Source organism: Jaculus jaculus, chromosome 13, assembly GCF_020740685.1.
Source record: "Jaculus jaculus isolate mJacJac1 chromosome 13, mJacJac1.mat.Y.cur, whole genome shotgun sequence".
Taxonomy (NCBI): domain Eukaryota; kingdom Metazoa; phylum Chordata; class Mammalia; order Rodentia; family Dipodidae; genus Jaculus; species Jaculus jaculus.
In genome coordinates this window covers 6,117,571-6,133,184 of record NC_059114.1, presented here as the reverse complement: position 1 = coordinate 6,133,184, position 15,614 = coordinate 6,117,571, and the positions used below count along the sequence as shown (strand labels likewise).

Genomic DNA, 15,614 nt, shown 5'->3' with positions numbered 1-15,614 from the left:
CAGGACGTGCCCTCTGGTAGGTGAAACCCTACCTGGAAAAACAAAAGAAACAAAAATAAAAAGCTGATGACTTATATGTCCTTACGTGTTCAAGTCCAAGTTGACACAGCAAGAAATGTCCAGTAAGGTCATGTGTAAGAATGGAAGGGAAACCCAACATGACTTGCAAACGGCATACTATATCTCTACAAAGTCTATATGAAATTAATAGAATTCATGAGGTGACAAAGTGCTTGGATGTATGATGTAGCTAGACCCTCGCTGTGCGTTCAAGGCCACCCTGTGACTACATAGTAAATTCCAGGTCAGCCTGAGCTACAGTGAAACCCTACCTCAAAAAACCAAAAATAATAATAATAATAATAATAAAAAGAAAAAAAAGTAAAGATGAGGCTGGAGATAGCTCAGCAATTAAAGGTGCTTTTTTTTTGTAAAGCCTGAAGGCCTGGGTCCAATTCCCCAGTACTCACATAAAGCCCAAGCACAAACTGGTGCATGCACCTGGAGTTTGTCTGCAGTGGCCCTGGCACACCCATATTCACTTTCTTTGCTTCTCTCTCTTTCTAATAAATAAATAAATAATATTCCAGGGCTAGGGAGATGTTTTAGCAGTTAAGGCACTTACCTGCAAGGCTCAAGGACCCAGGTCCAATTCCCCAAGATCTACGTAAGCCAGATGCACAAAGTGGTGTATGTATTTGGAGTTCACTTGCAGTGACTGGAGGTCCTGGCATGCCCATTCTCTCTCTCTCTCTTTCTTTCTCTCTCTCTCTCTCTCTCTTTCAAATAAATAAATATTTTTTTAATATTTCAAGAAAAAGAAAAGGTAAAGATGGGTTGTTTTACCTAAGGTAATGGCTGCGTTCTGTTTTGGTTTTGTTTGTTTTCAAATAGGTTCTCATGGAGCCCAGGCTAGCCTTGGACTCACCATGTAGCTGAGGATAGCCTTGAACTCTCAGTTCTCTTGCCTCCAACTCTAAGTTGCTTTTAACAAGAATTTCTTACAGTTTTGTTTTTCAGAAAATAATAAAGATTGAGAGCAAACCTGACCACGGACCAGCAGATGGGCCGCAGTGGCCAGTAGCTGCGGAGGTTCTACAGAGCGGTCACCTTGGCGGCAGCACCTGCAATTACCTGGTCAGCACACCCGTAGAACAAGGACACAAACGTGGCCCCAAAGACGAGGCCCGGCCAGGGGACGTCCCCAGAGACGGGGTCCCGGAAGAGGTGGAAAGCATCGCCTCGAGGCAGGTAGCACTCGGCCCTGGCCGTCCAGTTCTCTTTGCTCGTCAGCTGTGGGATGGCTTTGAAATACTTGAGCTTCAGCTCCTGGTATCCGCCCACTTTACCAAAGGCTTGAAAAAGAAAAAGAAAACAGAGACATATTTATCAGTTCCTCGAAGAGCACAGATGAAAAACCAACACTGTGAATAAGAGCCAGTGTGAGGGGCTGGAGAGATGGCTTAGAGGTTAAGGCATTTGCTTGCAAAGCCAAAAGACCCCGGTTTGATTCCCCAGGTCCCATGTAAGCCAGATGCACAGGGGAGCACATGTGTCTGGAGTTCATTTGAAGTCCCTTGTGTGCCCATTCTCTCTCTCTCTCTCTCTCTCTCTCATAAATAAAAATAAAACTAATAATAATAAAAGGGCCAGTGTGATCAGCTGAACCTCATCTGCAAGGGAATAACACACAAGCAAGACCTAATGTGCCGAGAAGAGCACGGCAGGGCTAGGGAGGTTGCTCAGTGGTTAAGGTGCTTGCTTGCAAAGTCTGATGGCCTGGGTTCCATGCCCAAGCGTTGCAGGCATCTGGAGGCCGTTTGCTGTGGCAGGAGGCCCAGCACACCTATTGTCTCTCCTCTCTCTCTCTCTCTCTGCAAATGAACAATAAAATCATTTTAAATTTTTTTTGTTCATTTTTATTTATTTACTTGAGAGTGACAGAGAGAGAAAGAAGCAGATAGGTGGGGGGGGGGGGGAATGGGCACGCCAAGGCTTCCAGCCACTGCAAACGAACTCCAGACGCGTGCGCCCCCTTGTGCATCTGGCTAACGTGGGTCCTGGGGAATCGAGCCTTGAACCGGGGTCCTTAGGCTTCACAGGCAAGCGCTTAACAGCTAAGCCATCTCTCCAGCCCAATAAAACCATTTTAAAGGCTGGGAGAAATAGCTCAGCAGTTAAGGCACTTGCCTACAACGCCTGATGGCCTGAGCTGGATTCCCTAGAACCCATGTAAGCCAGATGCACAAAGTGGTTAGAGTTCAGCTGCGTGGCTAAAGGCCCTGGCGTGCCCATTCTCTCTCTCTCTCTCCTTGCAAATATATATAGACAGAGATAGATGACAAATAAATAAATGATAAGTAGAAGATGATTAGATAGATAGATAGATAGATAGATAGATAGATGATTGATAGAAGAGTGATAAATAGATAGTGGCAGATGGATGGGTGGCAAATGATAGATGGTAATAGATGCATACATAGATGATAGAAAAATGATTGATAGATAGACAGATAGACAGACAGACAGACAGACAATATATGAAAACATTGTAGGTTGTGTGGCAGTGTGAGGCCAGGAAAAGAAGGTGTGTTGATAGGATAATGACAGACCCACTCCGTTAGAGGTGGGTCTGCTGCTGACCTAAGCAGGTGGACTTGACTGAGTGGAAACCAGAGAGAAGCTTCGACTGGAGAACAAGAACCCAGCACTGGGCTGGGGAGGAGCGAGGAGGACCCCACTGCTCCGGAGCCCCTCAGCTCCACAATCCTCAACTTCTCCTTCTCCTGTCACGACAAGAGGTCTGCTCCCACACTTTAAGCACGACTTTGGACAACACGCTTGGGTTCTGGGGGCTTCAGTCACCTCCTCTATGAGATGATGGGCCCAGGCGACCTGGATTCAAACTTGCTGCCCAGTCTCTGTAAGTTTTACTTACCGTAACCTGTTAACACGGCTGATCCTAAAACCAAAATACCAGCTTGGAAGGCCTCCACGTAAGCCACTGCCACCAGACCCCCTGGAGAGTAAGGGGGAGAAACGTGAGCCCCGGGCATCGGCTGCTCTGCTGACAGCAACCTGCCACCCACTCCGCCCCGCCCTGTCCTCCGGGACCTCCCGGGCAGACGGCTGTGACTTTCACGACGGTGAGTCTTTTAATGACTTCATTCAGTCTGTGTATTTCCTGTTTCCTTCCTTTAACATCCTTCATGGCCTTCCTCTCTGCATTCTTTTATTTATTTATTTCTAGGTTTAATCTCTTTTTTTGTTTTGTTTTGTTGTTGTTGTTTGTTTGTCTTTCCAGGTAGGGTCTCACTCTAGCCCAGGCTAACCTGAAATTCACCATGGAGTCTCAGGGTGGCCTTGAACCCACAGTGATCCTCCTACGTGTGCCTCCCGGATACTGGGATTTTAAAGGTGTGTGCCACCACACCCAGCTAGGATTAATCTCTTTTTATCGAAAAGATTTTTTTTTAATTTTTTCTTATAGTTTATTTTTATTCATTTGAAAGAGAGAGAATGGATGTGCCGGGGCCTCTAGCCACTGCAAACAAACTCCAGGCATATATACCATGTTGTGCACCTGGCTTCTGTTGGATCCTGGGGAATGGAACCCTGGATCGTTGGGCTTTGCAGGCATGCTCCTTAACCACTAAGCCATCTCCCCAGCCCCTCTTTTCTCAATTACAAACTTTACTGTTTGAAAAAATTGCACATTGGCCCCTCCTCGGATTCTTCTCTCTGTCCCCATCCCCATCCCACCGAGGGCTCTACTCAGTGGGTTACTAGTATTCACCTCGGGGTTACGAATGCATCAATCAGTCTCTGTGGGCAGGGAGACAATGCCTCGGTGCACTCCTTCCCACCTGTGGCTCTTGTATTCTTTCTGCCTCCTCTTCCGCAATGCTCACTGAATCTTGGCAAGTGTGTTATTTATAAGTCTGCTTGAGTGTTAAGCTCTCTGCAACATCTGGGTTTCTGCTTTGGTGATCTTTGAGTCCCCTCAGTGTCTGTCACCATCTCCCTGCAGCAGGTTGTCAGGCTAGCAGTGAGAGCAGCGCTCATGTTTAAATCACCACTTGATCTGTGGTGACTCCTGGGCCCTGGCAGATGTGCTCACAGTGGCTCATCTCACACTGAGCAGTTGGCTCTCTTGTCATATTGGTGATTCTTAGACTTTTGTGGGATTCCTTTTTCTTTTTTAAGTTAGACTATTGATTTGATTTTTTAATATTTCTTTTAAATAATTTTAAATAGTTTTACTTAAAATTTTAAGTAAAAGTATTTATTAAATATTTTTATTTATTCATATGAGAAAGAGACAGAGAGAGAGAGTAAAGGCATTTGCTAATGACTTGGGATTGATTCCCCAGGACCCACATAAAGCCAGATACACAAAGTGGTACTTGCACCTGAAGTTTGCTGATGCCCAGTCATTCTCATTCTCTCTCTCTCTCTCTCTCTCTCTCTCTCTCTCCTTGAAAATACAGAAGTAAATTATTTAAAATAAATAGGGCTGGAGAGCTGGCTTAGCAGTTAAGGTGCTTGCCTGCAAAGCCTAAGGACCCAAGTTTGAGTCCCCAATACCCCTGTAAGCCACATGCACAAAGTGGTGCATGTGTCTGGAGTACATTTGCAGTGGCTGGAGGCCCTGGTGCACCCATTCTCTCCCTCTCTCTCTGTCTCTCTCTCTCTCTCTCTCTCTCTCTCTCTCACACACACACACACACACACACACACACTCTCCCTCTCTCTCTCAAAGTAAATGAGTAAATAAGTAAGATAAACACACCTCCCTTGCACAGTTAGGACAAGCTCACCTGTGATGGTATAAACCGCAGCAACTATCAGCACAACCAGCGTCATCTGGTAAATATCTATGTCCCAAACAATTTTAAAGAACATGGCGCCAAAGCAAATGTCCAGCTGAAACGGAAGCAAGGTCATCGTCAGCCACACCTTCGTGTCCAGCAGAACCAACCACAACCCCAGAAAGAAATGGACCTTGGAAGCCACGAACACAAGGTGGTCTCTGGATAGCACCCCATCACCAGTGTGCACCGAGAGACCAGTCCAAAATTTTGTGCTCTGTAAGTACAGCCAAGGTCAGTATCTTTAGGGATTAAGTTAAACCAGTTCACCCAGTCAGCTCTCCCGCTGTGAAGCCTCCAGGTGGGGAGCACACTCAGAGTCTGGTTTTCTTGTACTTCTGTGGGTGGAGAAACTTCCATGGCTACAGGCTTGTTTTTTGTTTAGCAAATTTTCCATATAGAACCAGGTGGTTCAGTCTGCAGACACCATGGGCCACACACATCCTCTTTCTGATTTTTACAACTCTTTAAGTTAGCTACAAAAATTAAGCTCTGAAACTGGGCGTGGTGGTGCACGCCCTTAATCCCAGCACTCGGGAGGCAGAGGTAGGTGGAATGCCGTGAGTTCGAGGCCAGAGACTCCATAGTGAATTCCAGGTCAGCCTGGGCTAGAGTGAGACCCTACCTCAAAAAAAAAAAAAAAAATGAAGCTCTGAGCGGGCATGACAGCGCATGCCTTTAATCTCAGTACTTGGGAGGCAGAGGTAGGAGGATTGCCATAAATTCAAGGCCACCCTGAGACTACATAGTGAATGAATTCCAGGTCAGCCTGACCTAGGCCAAGACCCTACCTTAAAAAAAGTGGGGGCTGGAGAGATGGCTTAGCGGTTAAAGTGCATGCCTATGGAGCCTAAGGACCCAGGTTCGATTCTCCAGGTCCCATGTAAGCCAGATGTACAAGGTGGCACATGCGTGTGGAGAGTGCCCATTCTCTCTCTGTCTCTCTAGCTGCCTCTTTCTCTTTCTGTCTCTCTCCAGTAAATAAATAAATAAAATCCTATTCTTGTGTGGATGCAGTTCTTTGAGAATCCACATTAAAAATAAGAAAATATTGGGCTGGAGAGATGGCTTAGTGGTTAAGCGCTTGCCTGTGAAGCCTAAGGATCCCGGTTCAAGGCTCGATTCCCCAGGACCCACGTTAGCCAGATGCACAAGGGGTGCATGTGTCTGGAATTCGTTTGCAATGGCTGGAGGCCCTGGCGCGCCTAGTCTCTCTCTCTCTCTCCCCCCACCCTTTTTCTCTCTCTGTCTCAAATAAATAAATAAAAATGCCATTTAAAAAAATAAGAAAATATTATTAAGCTATTAATGGCAAAATTAGACACAGTCAAGCTACTCTCTTACATAACAGAGGCCAAGAAGTAATTTTCGCAACCCTAATATAAATGGTTGGGATCATATTTCGGAATCCCACAGCCAGCCTACTGGGGCTTGGGGGTTGTATTCCCGTTCTGGAGTGTTGTGTGTCTTGGGGTCGTTCTTCTACAACTCACTGAGATCCTGCTGAAGAAGAAGACGAATAAAAACATGACAGAGAGAAGCCGCTGCATCCGGACGCTGCCAAACCTTTTCAGCACATACTCCGGCAACGTCACCACCTGTGCGGACAGCAAGGCAAGTCACCATCAGACAGCGCGTGCAAAGGGGGGGTCACAGGGACGAGCCCCTCCTCACAAAGCGCCGCCGTCATCGAGACGCCATCAGGTAGTCGGAAACGGCCCAGGAACACAGGACGTGGGGTCACTGCCTTGGGCACGCATCAGGGTGAGAAAAATAAAGGAAGAGAGAGAATGCTGCTACTTCCAGAAACTTGGATTCCAGGCCTGGGATTCCAGGCCCCTGTACAATCTTAGAAGGAAATCCAGGGCTGGAGAGATGGCTTAGTGGTTAAGGCGCTTGCCTGCAAAGCCAAAGGACCCATGTTCAATTCGCCAGGACCCATGTAAGCCAGATGCACAAGGGACACATGTGTCTGGAGTTCGTTTGCAGTGGATACAGGTCCTGGCGCACCCATTCTCTCTCTCTCTCTCCTTGCAAATAAATAAATAAAAGTAAAACTAATTATTTTGAAAAAAAGAAGGAGGGCTGGAGAGATAGCTTAGCAGTTAAGCACTTGCCTGTGAAGTCTAAGGATGCCAGTTCAAGGCTCGATTCCCCAGGACCCACGTAAGCCAGATGCACAAAGGGGCGCATGCGTCTGGAGTTCATTTGCAGTGGTTGAAGGCCCTGATGCGCCCATCCCATCCTCTCTCTCTTGCTCTCTCCCGCTCTGCCTCTTTCTCTGTCTGTCTGTCTATCACTCTTAAATAAATAAATAAATAAATAAATAAATAAATAAATAAATAAATGAAATCCAGCTCCTGGAATAACAATGAGTTACTTGTCTGGGTTCAGAGCAGAGCGAGTGACTGACTCGTCAAACACTGTCTAGACGGGCAGAGTCAAGGGCACGGCTCTCACGTGCCTCTGCGTGAACTCCTCATGTTTCTGCGCGCACTTTTAGCTTCTATCTCTTTGTTAATTTAGCCTGGTCTTCTAGAGGCTTCCCTCACACCTGTGTAGTTTGGTAGCCAACCAAGAATTTGGTCATAATTTATACTCATACTGGGGGGGAGGGGCTAATTCTGTCTTTGGTTCCTTTGTGTGGGGAGCTTTCAGGCTCCTCACAATCCTCAATTTTGACCTCTGACACCCCAACCAAGAAAACTTCTTCCCCACTACCTGCCCTGTGGGGTTGGGGAAGGAACTCATTTGAAATCACAAGAAACAGGAAGATCTCCCTAGTTGCAGTTCTGGCTTTTCAGGCTAGACCTCCTATTAGATCACTCTTTCCTCTGCTTGGGCTCTTATATGTAAGTACACTTTAACAATCGACCAGGTACTAGAGAGGTGCGTATCTGATTTTAAAGGGGTTCTTATTACAAGGACATAGAATATTATTTATTTATCTATTTATTTGAAAGACAGACAGGGGCTGGAGAGATGGCTTAGCGGTTAAGCACTTGCCTGTGAAGCCTAAGGACCCCGGTTCGAGGCTCGGTTCCCCAGGTCCCACGTTAGCCACATGCACAAGGGGGCGCACGCGTCTGGAGTTCGTTTGCAGAGGCTGGAAGCCCTGGCGCGCCCATTCTCTCTCTCTCCCTCTATCTGTCTTTCTCCCTGTGTCTGACGCTCTCAAATAAATAAATAAATAAATAAAAATTTTGAAAGACAGACAGGCAGACAGAGAGAGAGGATGGGCACACCAGGGGCTCCCAGCACTGCAAACAGACTCCAGATGCATGTGCTACTTTGTGCATCTGGCTTTATGTGGGTACTAGGGAATCAAAACTGCCATCAGGCTTTGCAGGCAAGCGCTTTAACTACTGAGCTATTTCTTCAGCCAGGCATAGTGGTGCACGCCTTTAATCCCAGCCCTCAGGAGGCAGGGGTAGGATTGCTGTGAGTTCAAGGTCACCCTAAGACTACATAGTGAATTCCAGATCAGCCTGGACTAGAGTGAGACCCTACTTCAAAAAAACAAAAACAATCGGGCTGGATAAATGGCTTAGTGTTTAAGGCGCTTGCCTGCAAAGCCAAAGGACCCAGGTTCAATTCCCCAGGACCCATGTAAGCCAGATGCAGAAGGGGGAGCACGCATCAGGAGTTCCTTTGCAGCAGCTGGAAGCCCTGACACGCCCATTCTCTCTCTCCCTCTCTTTCCATGTCTATCTCTCTCTCTCTCTCAAATTAATAAAGAAAAGTAAAATATTTCTTTAAAAAATTATATTTGCCTATTCAATGTTTTGAATTTCTCATTTAAATCCTTAATCTTGCCGGGGTGGTGGGGCACGCCTTTGATCCCAGCCCTCGGGAGGCAGAGGTAGGAGGATCGCTGAGAGTTCGAGGCCACCCTGAGACTACATAGTGAGTTCCAGGTCAGCCTGAGCCAGAGTGAGACCCTACCTTGAAAAACCAAAAATAAATAAATAAATAAATATAAATAAAATAAATCCTTAATCTTAAACTACTTTGTGTCACTCAGGGATCCAATTTTATTTAGTTAGTTAGTTATTTGAGAGAGAGAGAAGGAGGAGGGGTGCAGTATGGCCTCCAGCTACTGCAAGCAAACCCCAGATTCATGCGCCCCCTTGTGCATCTTGCATTATGTGGATATTGGGGAATCAAACCTGGAGTTTGGGCTTTGCTGGCAAGTGCCTTAACCACTGAGCCATCTCTCCAGCCCCTAATTTAAGTTTTCATGTAATGATCAACTGGTCTAGTTTTCCTCAGTGATCCACAAAGCCATCAGTGCCATAAGTCAAGTGTGTTCATATATATATATATATATATACACACACACACACACACACACATATATATATATATATATATACATACACATATATGTATGTATGTATATGTATAACTACTATAGTCAGGTTTTCATTACTATGACAAATACCTTGTATAAATCAACTCAAACTAAAGAAAGGGTTGTGTGACTCATGGTTTTATTAGCCCATTGCCTTGGCTCTGTGGCAGTGAGTGCATATGTCAGGAGGTCATAGTTGGGGAACTTATTCCCATCACAAGCAAGAAGAGGGAAGAAGGGCTGGAGAGATGGCTTAGCAGTTGAGGCATTTGCCTGCAAAGCCAAAGGACCCAAGTTCTACTCCCCATGACCCACATAAACCAGAGGCACAAGGTGGTGCATGTGTCTGGAGTTCACTTGCAGTGGCTGGAGGCCCTGGTGCACACATTCTCTCTGTCTCTCTGTCTCTCTCTCTCTCTCTCTCTCTCAAATAAATAAATAAATTTTAAAATCTTAAGTTGTCCTCTCAAGTTGCTTTTAGTACACAGGCAAATTTATGAGGAAAAAATATTGTAAGTAATAAAGCTGACAGACACTTACCCCAGCCTTAGCATAAATGGGAACAAATATCCAACCAAGAATAAAAAGCATAAATATTGTCTGAAACCAAGAAGAAATAGAAAAATTAAGTCAGAGGCTTATGTAGTGTAAGTCAAGTGTTTTAGATTTTGGGGGGGACTTTTTTTGTTTGTTTGTTTGGTTGGTTTTTCAGGGTAGGGTCTCACTCTAGCCCAGGCTTACCTGGAATGCACTATGTAGTCTCAGGGTGGCCTCAAACTCATGGCAATCCTCCTATCTTTACCTCCTGAGTGCTAGGATTCAAGGCATGTGCCACCACACCTGGCTCAAGTTCTTTAAAGAGATGTAAGCTCAAGTCTTCCTTGAGTTTGATAATGTACCACTAATGGGAACTTACAAATAACAGCCCAAAAACACCTTTCAGTATCAAGAATTTAACTTTTAGGCAAACGATCTTTACCTACCAAAGATTATTAATTTGGAGGGTTAATTGAGCCAACTGTCAAGGTGTTCATTTTTAAATGTATTGTGTATTTAAATGTATCACTCATCTGACCCTAAATAGGAATGAAGGTGGCTTATAAATAAACTTAAAAGATACTTTTCAAAAAAAGAAAGAAAGAAAGAAAGAAAGGGCTGGAGAGATGGCTTAGCCATTAAGGCACTTGCCTGCAAAGCCTAAGGACCAAGGTTTGATTCTCCAGGTCCCACGTAAGCCAGATGCATATGGGGGTGCATGCGTCTGGAGTTTGTTTGCAGTTGCTAGAGGCCCTGGTGCGTCCATTCTCTCTCGCTTTCTCTCTCTCTCACTCTCTCTCTCCATCTCTGTCTCTAATAAGTAAATAAAAATAAATTTTAAAAAGAAAGGAAGGAAGTCAGGCATGGTAGCGTATGCCTTTAATCCCAGCCTCCAGGAGGCCGAAGTAGGAGGATTGCTGTAAATTCAAGGCCAGCCTGAAACTATACAGTGAATTCCAGGTCAGCCTGGGCCAGAGTGAGACCCTACCTCAAAATAAAAAGAAAGAAGAAAGGAAGATCCAGGCATGGTGGTGCACGCCTTTAATCCCAGTACTTGGGAGGCAGAGGTAGGAGGATCTCTATGAGTTCAAGGCCACCCTGAGAACGGAGCAGTACTTACGTTCCATTCAAAGGCCCCAGCAACAATTCCTGAAGATGCGCCTTCCCCGGCCAGGCCCATCAAGTGGCCACTGCCGATGTTTGCAGAAAAGAGAGAAGTGCCGATCTGCAAATAGGACGGTGGCGACATTTCAGAATTCCCAGTCTTCCTCCAAGAGTTCTTGTCCACGGGCTGGGGCTGCTGCTCAGCTGGTAAAGGGCTTGCCTAGTGTGCTGGGGTCCGTCCCAGCACCACATCAACCATGTCCGTAAATGTAGACTCCAATAAACTCTACATTCTCTCCAAAGGGATTATTCCCTAGGCAGAATTCCCATCCGTGGTTTTTGGTTTGTTTGTCTTTGTTTTTGTTTTTGTTTTTTAGCCTCCCAAGTGTATAATCATGTAGCCATGTCTGGCTTCATCTTTTTTCAAGACAAACCATCCCCGGGAACATAGTTTTATTTTATTTTATTTAAAAAAAAAAAAGATGGGAGCCAGGCATGGTGGTGCAGCCTTTAATCCCAGTACTCGGGAGGCAGAGGTAGAAGGATCGCTGTGAGTTCAAGGCCTCCCTGAGGCTACAGAGTGACTTCCAGGTTAGCCTGGGCTAGAGTAAGACTCTAACCTTGAAAAAAAAAAAAAAAAAGGTGGGGAGGGGACTAGAGAAATGGCTTAGCCATTGAGGTGAAATCTAAGGACCCAGGTTCGTTCTCCAGGACCCATGTAAGCCAGATGCATAAGGTGGGGCACACTTCTGGAGTTCATTTGCTAGGACTGGAGGCACCTGCTGCACAATCTCTCTCTCTCTCTCTCTCTCTCTCTCCATATATATATATATATCTTCCTCTCAAATAAATGAAATATTTCTAAAAATTAAAAAAAAAAAAGTGCTGGAGAGATGGCTTAGCGGTTAAGGCACTTGCGTGCAAAGCCTAAAGGACCCAGGTTTGATTCCCAGTACCAACGTAAGCCAGATGTACAAGATGGGGCATGCATCTAGAGTTCCTTTGCAGTGGCTAGAGACACTGGTGCATCCATTCTCTCTCTTTCTCTCTCTCTCTCAAATAAATAAATAAAATATTAAGAATTTTAAATGTGTTTACAAAATTTTTTTTGCTTTACCAACTTCAGATTATTTGGGGCATAGAAATATCTAGATTAGGGGCTGGAGAGATGGGGGACCAGTTAAAGCACTTGCCTGCAAAGACTAAACACCCATGTTTAACTCCCCAGATCTCACATAGGCCAGACGCACCACATGGCACACGGCATCTGGAGTTCAATTGCAGTGGCTGGGAGCCCTGGCGTGCCAATTCTCTCCCTCCCTCCCTCCCTCCCTCTCCCTCTCTCCCTCTCTCTCTCTCTCTTAAAAAAAAAAATCTAGATTAATGTAACAAACAAATGCACAGAACCCGCCCCCCCAGGACAGCCAAGAGCAAGTTTTACTTACCAACCACCATGTTAGATTTTGGCCAGCCAGGAAGAACTCTTTTACCGTGGACCGGCTGTGTGCCAAGACAGCCTAAAACAAAAGCAAACAAACGAACAAAAACAGCCAAACTGTTTCAAATACACAGGTCTCCCCGACCGATGACCTTTAACCTTCACTTATTCCCAAACCAACTCTCCTCTTCTTCTTAGTGCAAAGTTCAGGAGTGACCAGGACCACGGGGACCACTCTGAGGCAAAGATGGAAGCTTTCATTTGGGGAAAATACGAGCTGCCGGGACTGACTGTCAAGAGCGGAGCAGTCAACTCTGAGGTGGCTGATGGTGGGCTGTATAGAGCCCTTCAGCTGGGGGCAGGTGAGGAAGGGAAACAGCCAGGGTGTGAGACCAGAACAGTGAGCAGGTGGGAGATAAGGGGGCAGGAGACCTAGACCTGGGGCGCTGTTATGAAGGAAGGGACGATGGCTGGGCGGTTCCCTGAGGAATGTGGATGACCCACTTCCTTATGTCCTCTGTCGTCCTCCTGTTGTCCTCAGTGACTCCATTTTGTCCGGACCTAACACTTAGCAAGAGTTGAATCTTCATCATCATCATCATTATTATTATTATTATTATTATTAGTTGAGAGAGGGAAAGAGGCTAAGAGAGAGAGAAAATGGGTTGCCAGGGCCTCCAGCCACTGCAAACGAACTCCAGATGCATGCACTCCCTTGTGCATCTCTTACATGGGTTCTGGGGAATCAATCCTGAGTCCTTTGGCTTTGCAGGCAAGTGCCTTAACCTCTAAGCCATCCCTCCAGCCCAGTTGGATCTTCAAGGAAGTACAAGACAGTCATGGTTACCTCACTGGCGACCACAGTCTCTTCCACCTATGAGACCACATAGCCATGGCCAGTTCTGTGCACTGTGATGAAAATAAGATTGCTTTATGTGTACACACACACACAAACACACACATACACACACACACACACACACACACACACACACACACACACACACGGTACTTAGCTGGTGCCACAACTTCTTGTAGTCTGGGAAACAAGAAGTATAGTTGGGCTAGAGAGATGACTTAGCAGTTAAGGTGCTTGCCTGCAAAACCAAAAAACCCAGGTTCGATTCCCCAGAACCCACGTTAGCCAGATGCACAAGGTGGGGCATGCATCTGGGAGAGAGGGAAGAAGGAAGAAAGAGGAAGGAAGGAAGGAAGGAAGGAAGGAAGGAAGGAAGGAGGGAGGGAGGGAGGGAGAGAGGGAGGGAGGGAGGGAGGGAGGGAGGGAGGGAGGGAGGGAGGGAGGGAGGGAGGGAGGGAGGAAGGAAGGAAGGAAGGAAAGAAGGAAGGAAATAGAAGTAAAAACCACAGCCACTTTGGGGAATTGCCTTTAGTGATCCCCTAAAATTTTATAGTAAACATACCTTTTGGAGCCAGCAACTTCAAATTTCTGGAACTTACACTACATACTTTGAAAGCAACCACACGTTAAACAAACACAGCAACCAGCCCGCATGCCAATGTGTCGGGAAGAGCTGGGTGGCACACACCTGTGTTGCTATTCTACAGCTAGTGAGACACAGGCTAGATCTATATCTGTTCACATATTTGGATCCTCAAAATATATTGGTAAGGGCTGGAGAGACGGCTTAGCGGTTAAGGCGCCTGCCTGCAAAGCCTAAGGACCCAGGTTCGATTCCCCAGAACCCATGTAAGCTAGATGCACAAGGGAGGGCATGCATCTGGAGTTTGCTTGCAGTGGCTAGAGGCCCTGGTGTGCCCATTCTCTCTCTCTCTCTCTCTCTCAAATAAATAAATAAAAGTAAATATTAAAAATATATATGTTGGTGGAAAACAGCGAACTGTTATGACCACAACCTGGGAAGGTGACAGACAGAACCCCAGCCTACGGGTGGGTGTGTGTCTGTCTAAGGACTGAGGAAGGGGGAGGGACACATGGGCTCTGATTGGTTCAGAAAGATGGCACTAGATTAAGACAGAAGAGTAACTTGTTCGTTGAATCATTAGAAATACTTCCTGTCTCTTTTTTTTTTTTGAAGCAGGGTCTCACTCTAGCCCAGGCTGACCTGGAATTCACTCTGTAGCCCCAGGGTAGCCTGGAACTCAATCCTACCTCAGCCTCCCAAGTGCTGGGATTAAAGGCGCCCGGAAAAAAAAAAAAAATTAAAAATGGAGAAACACTGCGCTGATGCACTTGACCTATTTGGCTATTTGAGGAGGAGGAGGACGGGCCGTGGGGAAGGGGTCATTGATGGCCTGCATAGCTTCGGGGATGATGGAGGGGCGCGCCTCCGCATAAAGGAGCGTGGGGAAGCAGTTCCCCCCACCCCCAGGGATGTGCGCAGATGGCTCCAGGATGCCAGCTGGCTCCCGGGTCTCCGAGGGGCAGCGTCACGCCCAGCGCAGGGTCCCACGCCGTACCCATAGGCCGATGCCCAGGACCAGCACCAGGTACAGAGCCATCACCGCGGCGTCCCCGGTGCCGTGGACACCCAGGCCCACCGCGCTCCGGTTCCAGCTGTAGTAGTGGTGGTCCATGGCGGCGCCTCGGGGCCAGGTGAGTGGACCGAGCAACGGCCCCGGTCCAGTTCCGGCTCAAGCCCACAGAGCATCCTGGGAAGGACACCCCCACCCCCACCGCGGGACAGCCTGGGGCTCCCAGCAGGCGCTGCAGCCCAGCTCTCCAGACTGGAAAGATCTCTATCCCCTAGGCTGTCCCGGTTAGCCCCATAATGAAAAGAAAGATTTTCTTTGGGGGAGACAGTGGGGGGGGTACTGCCAGGCCAGACCCGATGCCGTCTCTTCGTCAGCCACAGTAGATCACCCTCAATTGAAGGCTGGACATGGGTGGGATTCAGGTGGAGTAAATGAAGCCAGTGATCCTCCCTGGATCCTGGGCAGAGGCAGAATCCTGCAATGCCTTAGCTCCTGTCTTTATTTATAGCTTTGATATTTTGTTCCTAAAGGATTTTTGCATTCATCTCTTACATTGTTGCATCCAGGCGTGGTGGTACAATCCTTTAATCCCAGCACTCAGGAGGCTGAGGTAGGAGAATCAGTGTTAAATTCTAGGCCATCCTGAGACTACACAGTGAGTTCCAGGTCAGCCTGGGCTAGAGTGAGACCAAGGTTCAATTCTCCAGGACCCACATAAGCCAGATGCACAAGGGGGCACATGCCAGGGCTTCTAGCCACTGCAAGTGAACTCCAGATGCATGCATCCCCTTGTGCATCTGGCTTACATATATTAATTGAATAATTAACATATATAATATAATAATTAATTGAATAG

General features: G+C 46.8%; 1 protein-coding gene across 1 annotated transcript in view; it reads right to left on the bottom strand.

Moving 5' to 3' along the window:
• Window positions 1-14,860, bottom strand: part of LOC101616897 (sodium/glucose cotransporter 1-like) — a 32,611-nt gene extending 17,751 nt beyond the window's left edge. Inside the window, exons 1-7 of the mRNA XM_045132852.1 lie at window positions 14,744-14,860; window positions 10,883-10,987; window positions 9,766-9,825; window positions 6,365-6,469; window positions 4,821-4,926; window positions 2,939-3,019; window positions 1,135-1,355 (exon numbers count right to left, since the gene is read on the bottom strand). Of these exons, the coding sequence (XP_044988787.1) occupies window positions 1,135-1,355; window positions 2,939-3,019; window positions 4,821-4,926; window positions 6,365-6,469; window positions 9,766-9,825; window positions 10,883-10,987; window positions 14,744-14,860 (795 nt within the window). The remainder of the gene's footprint in view (window positions 1-1,134; window positions 1,356-2,938; window positions 3,020-4,820; window positions 4,927-6,364; window positions 6,470-9,765; window positions 9,826-10,882; window positions 10,988-14,743) is intronic.
• Window positions 14,861-15,614: the final 754 nt, after the last annotated feature.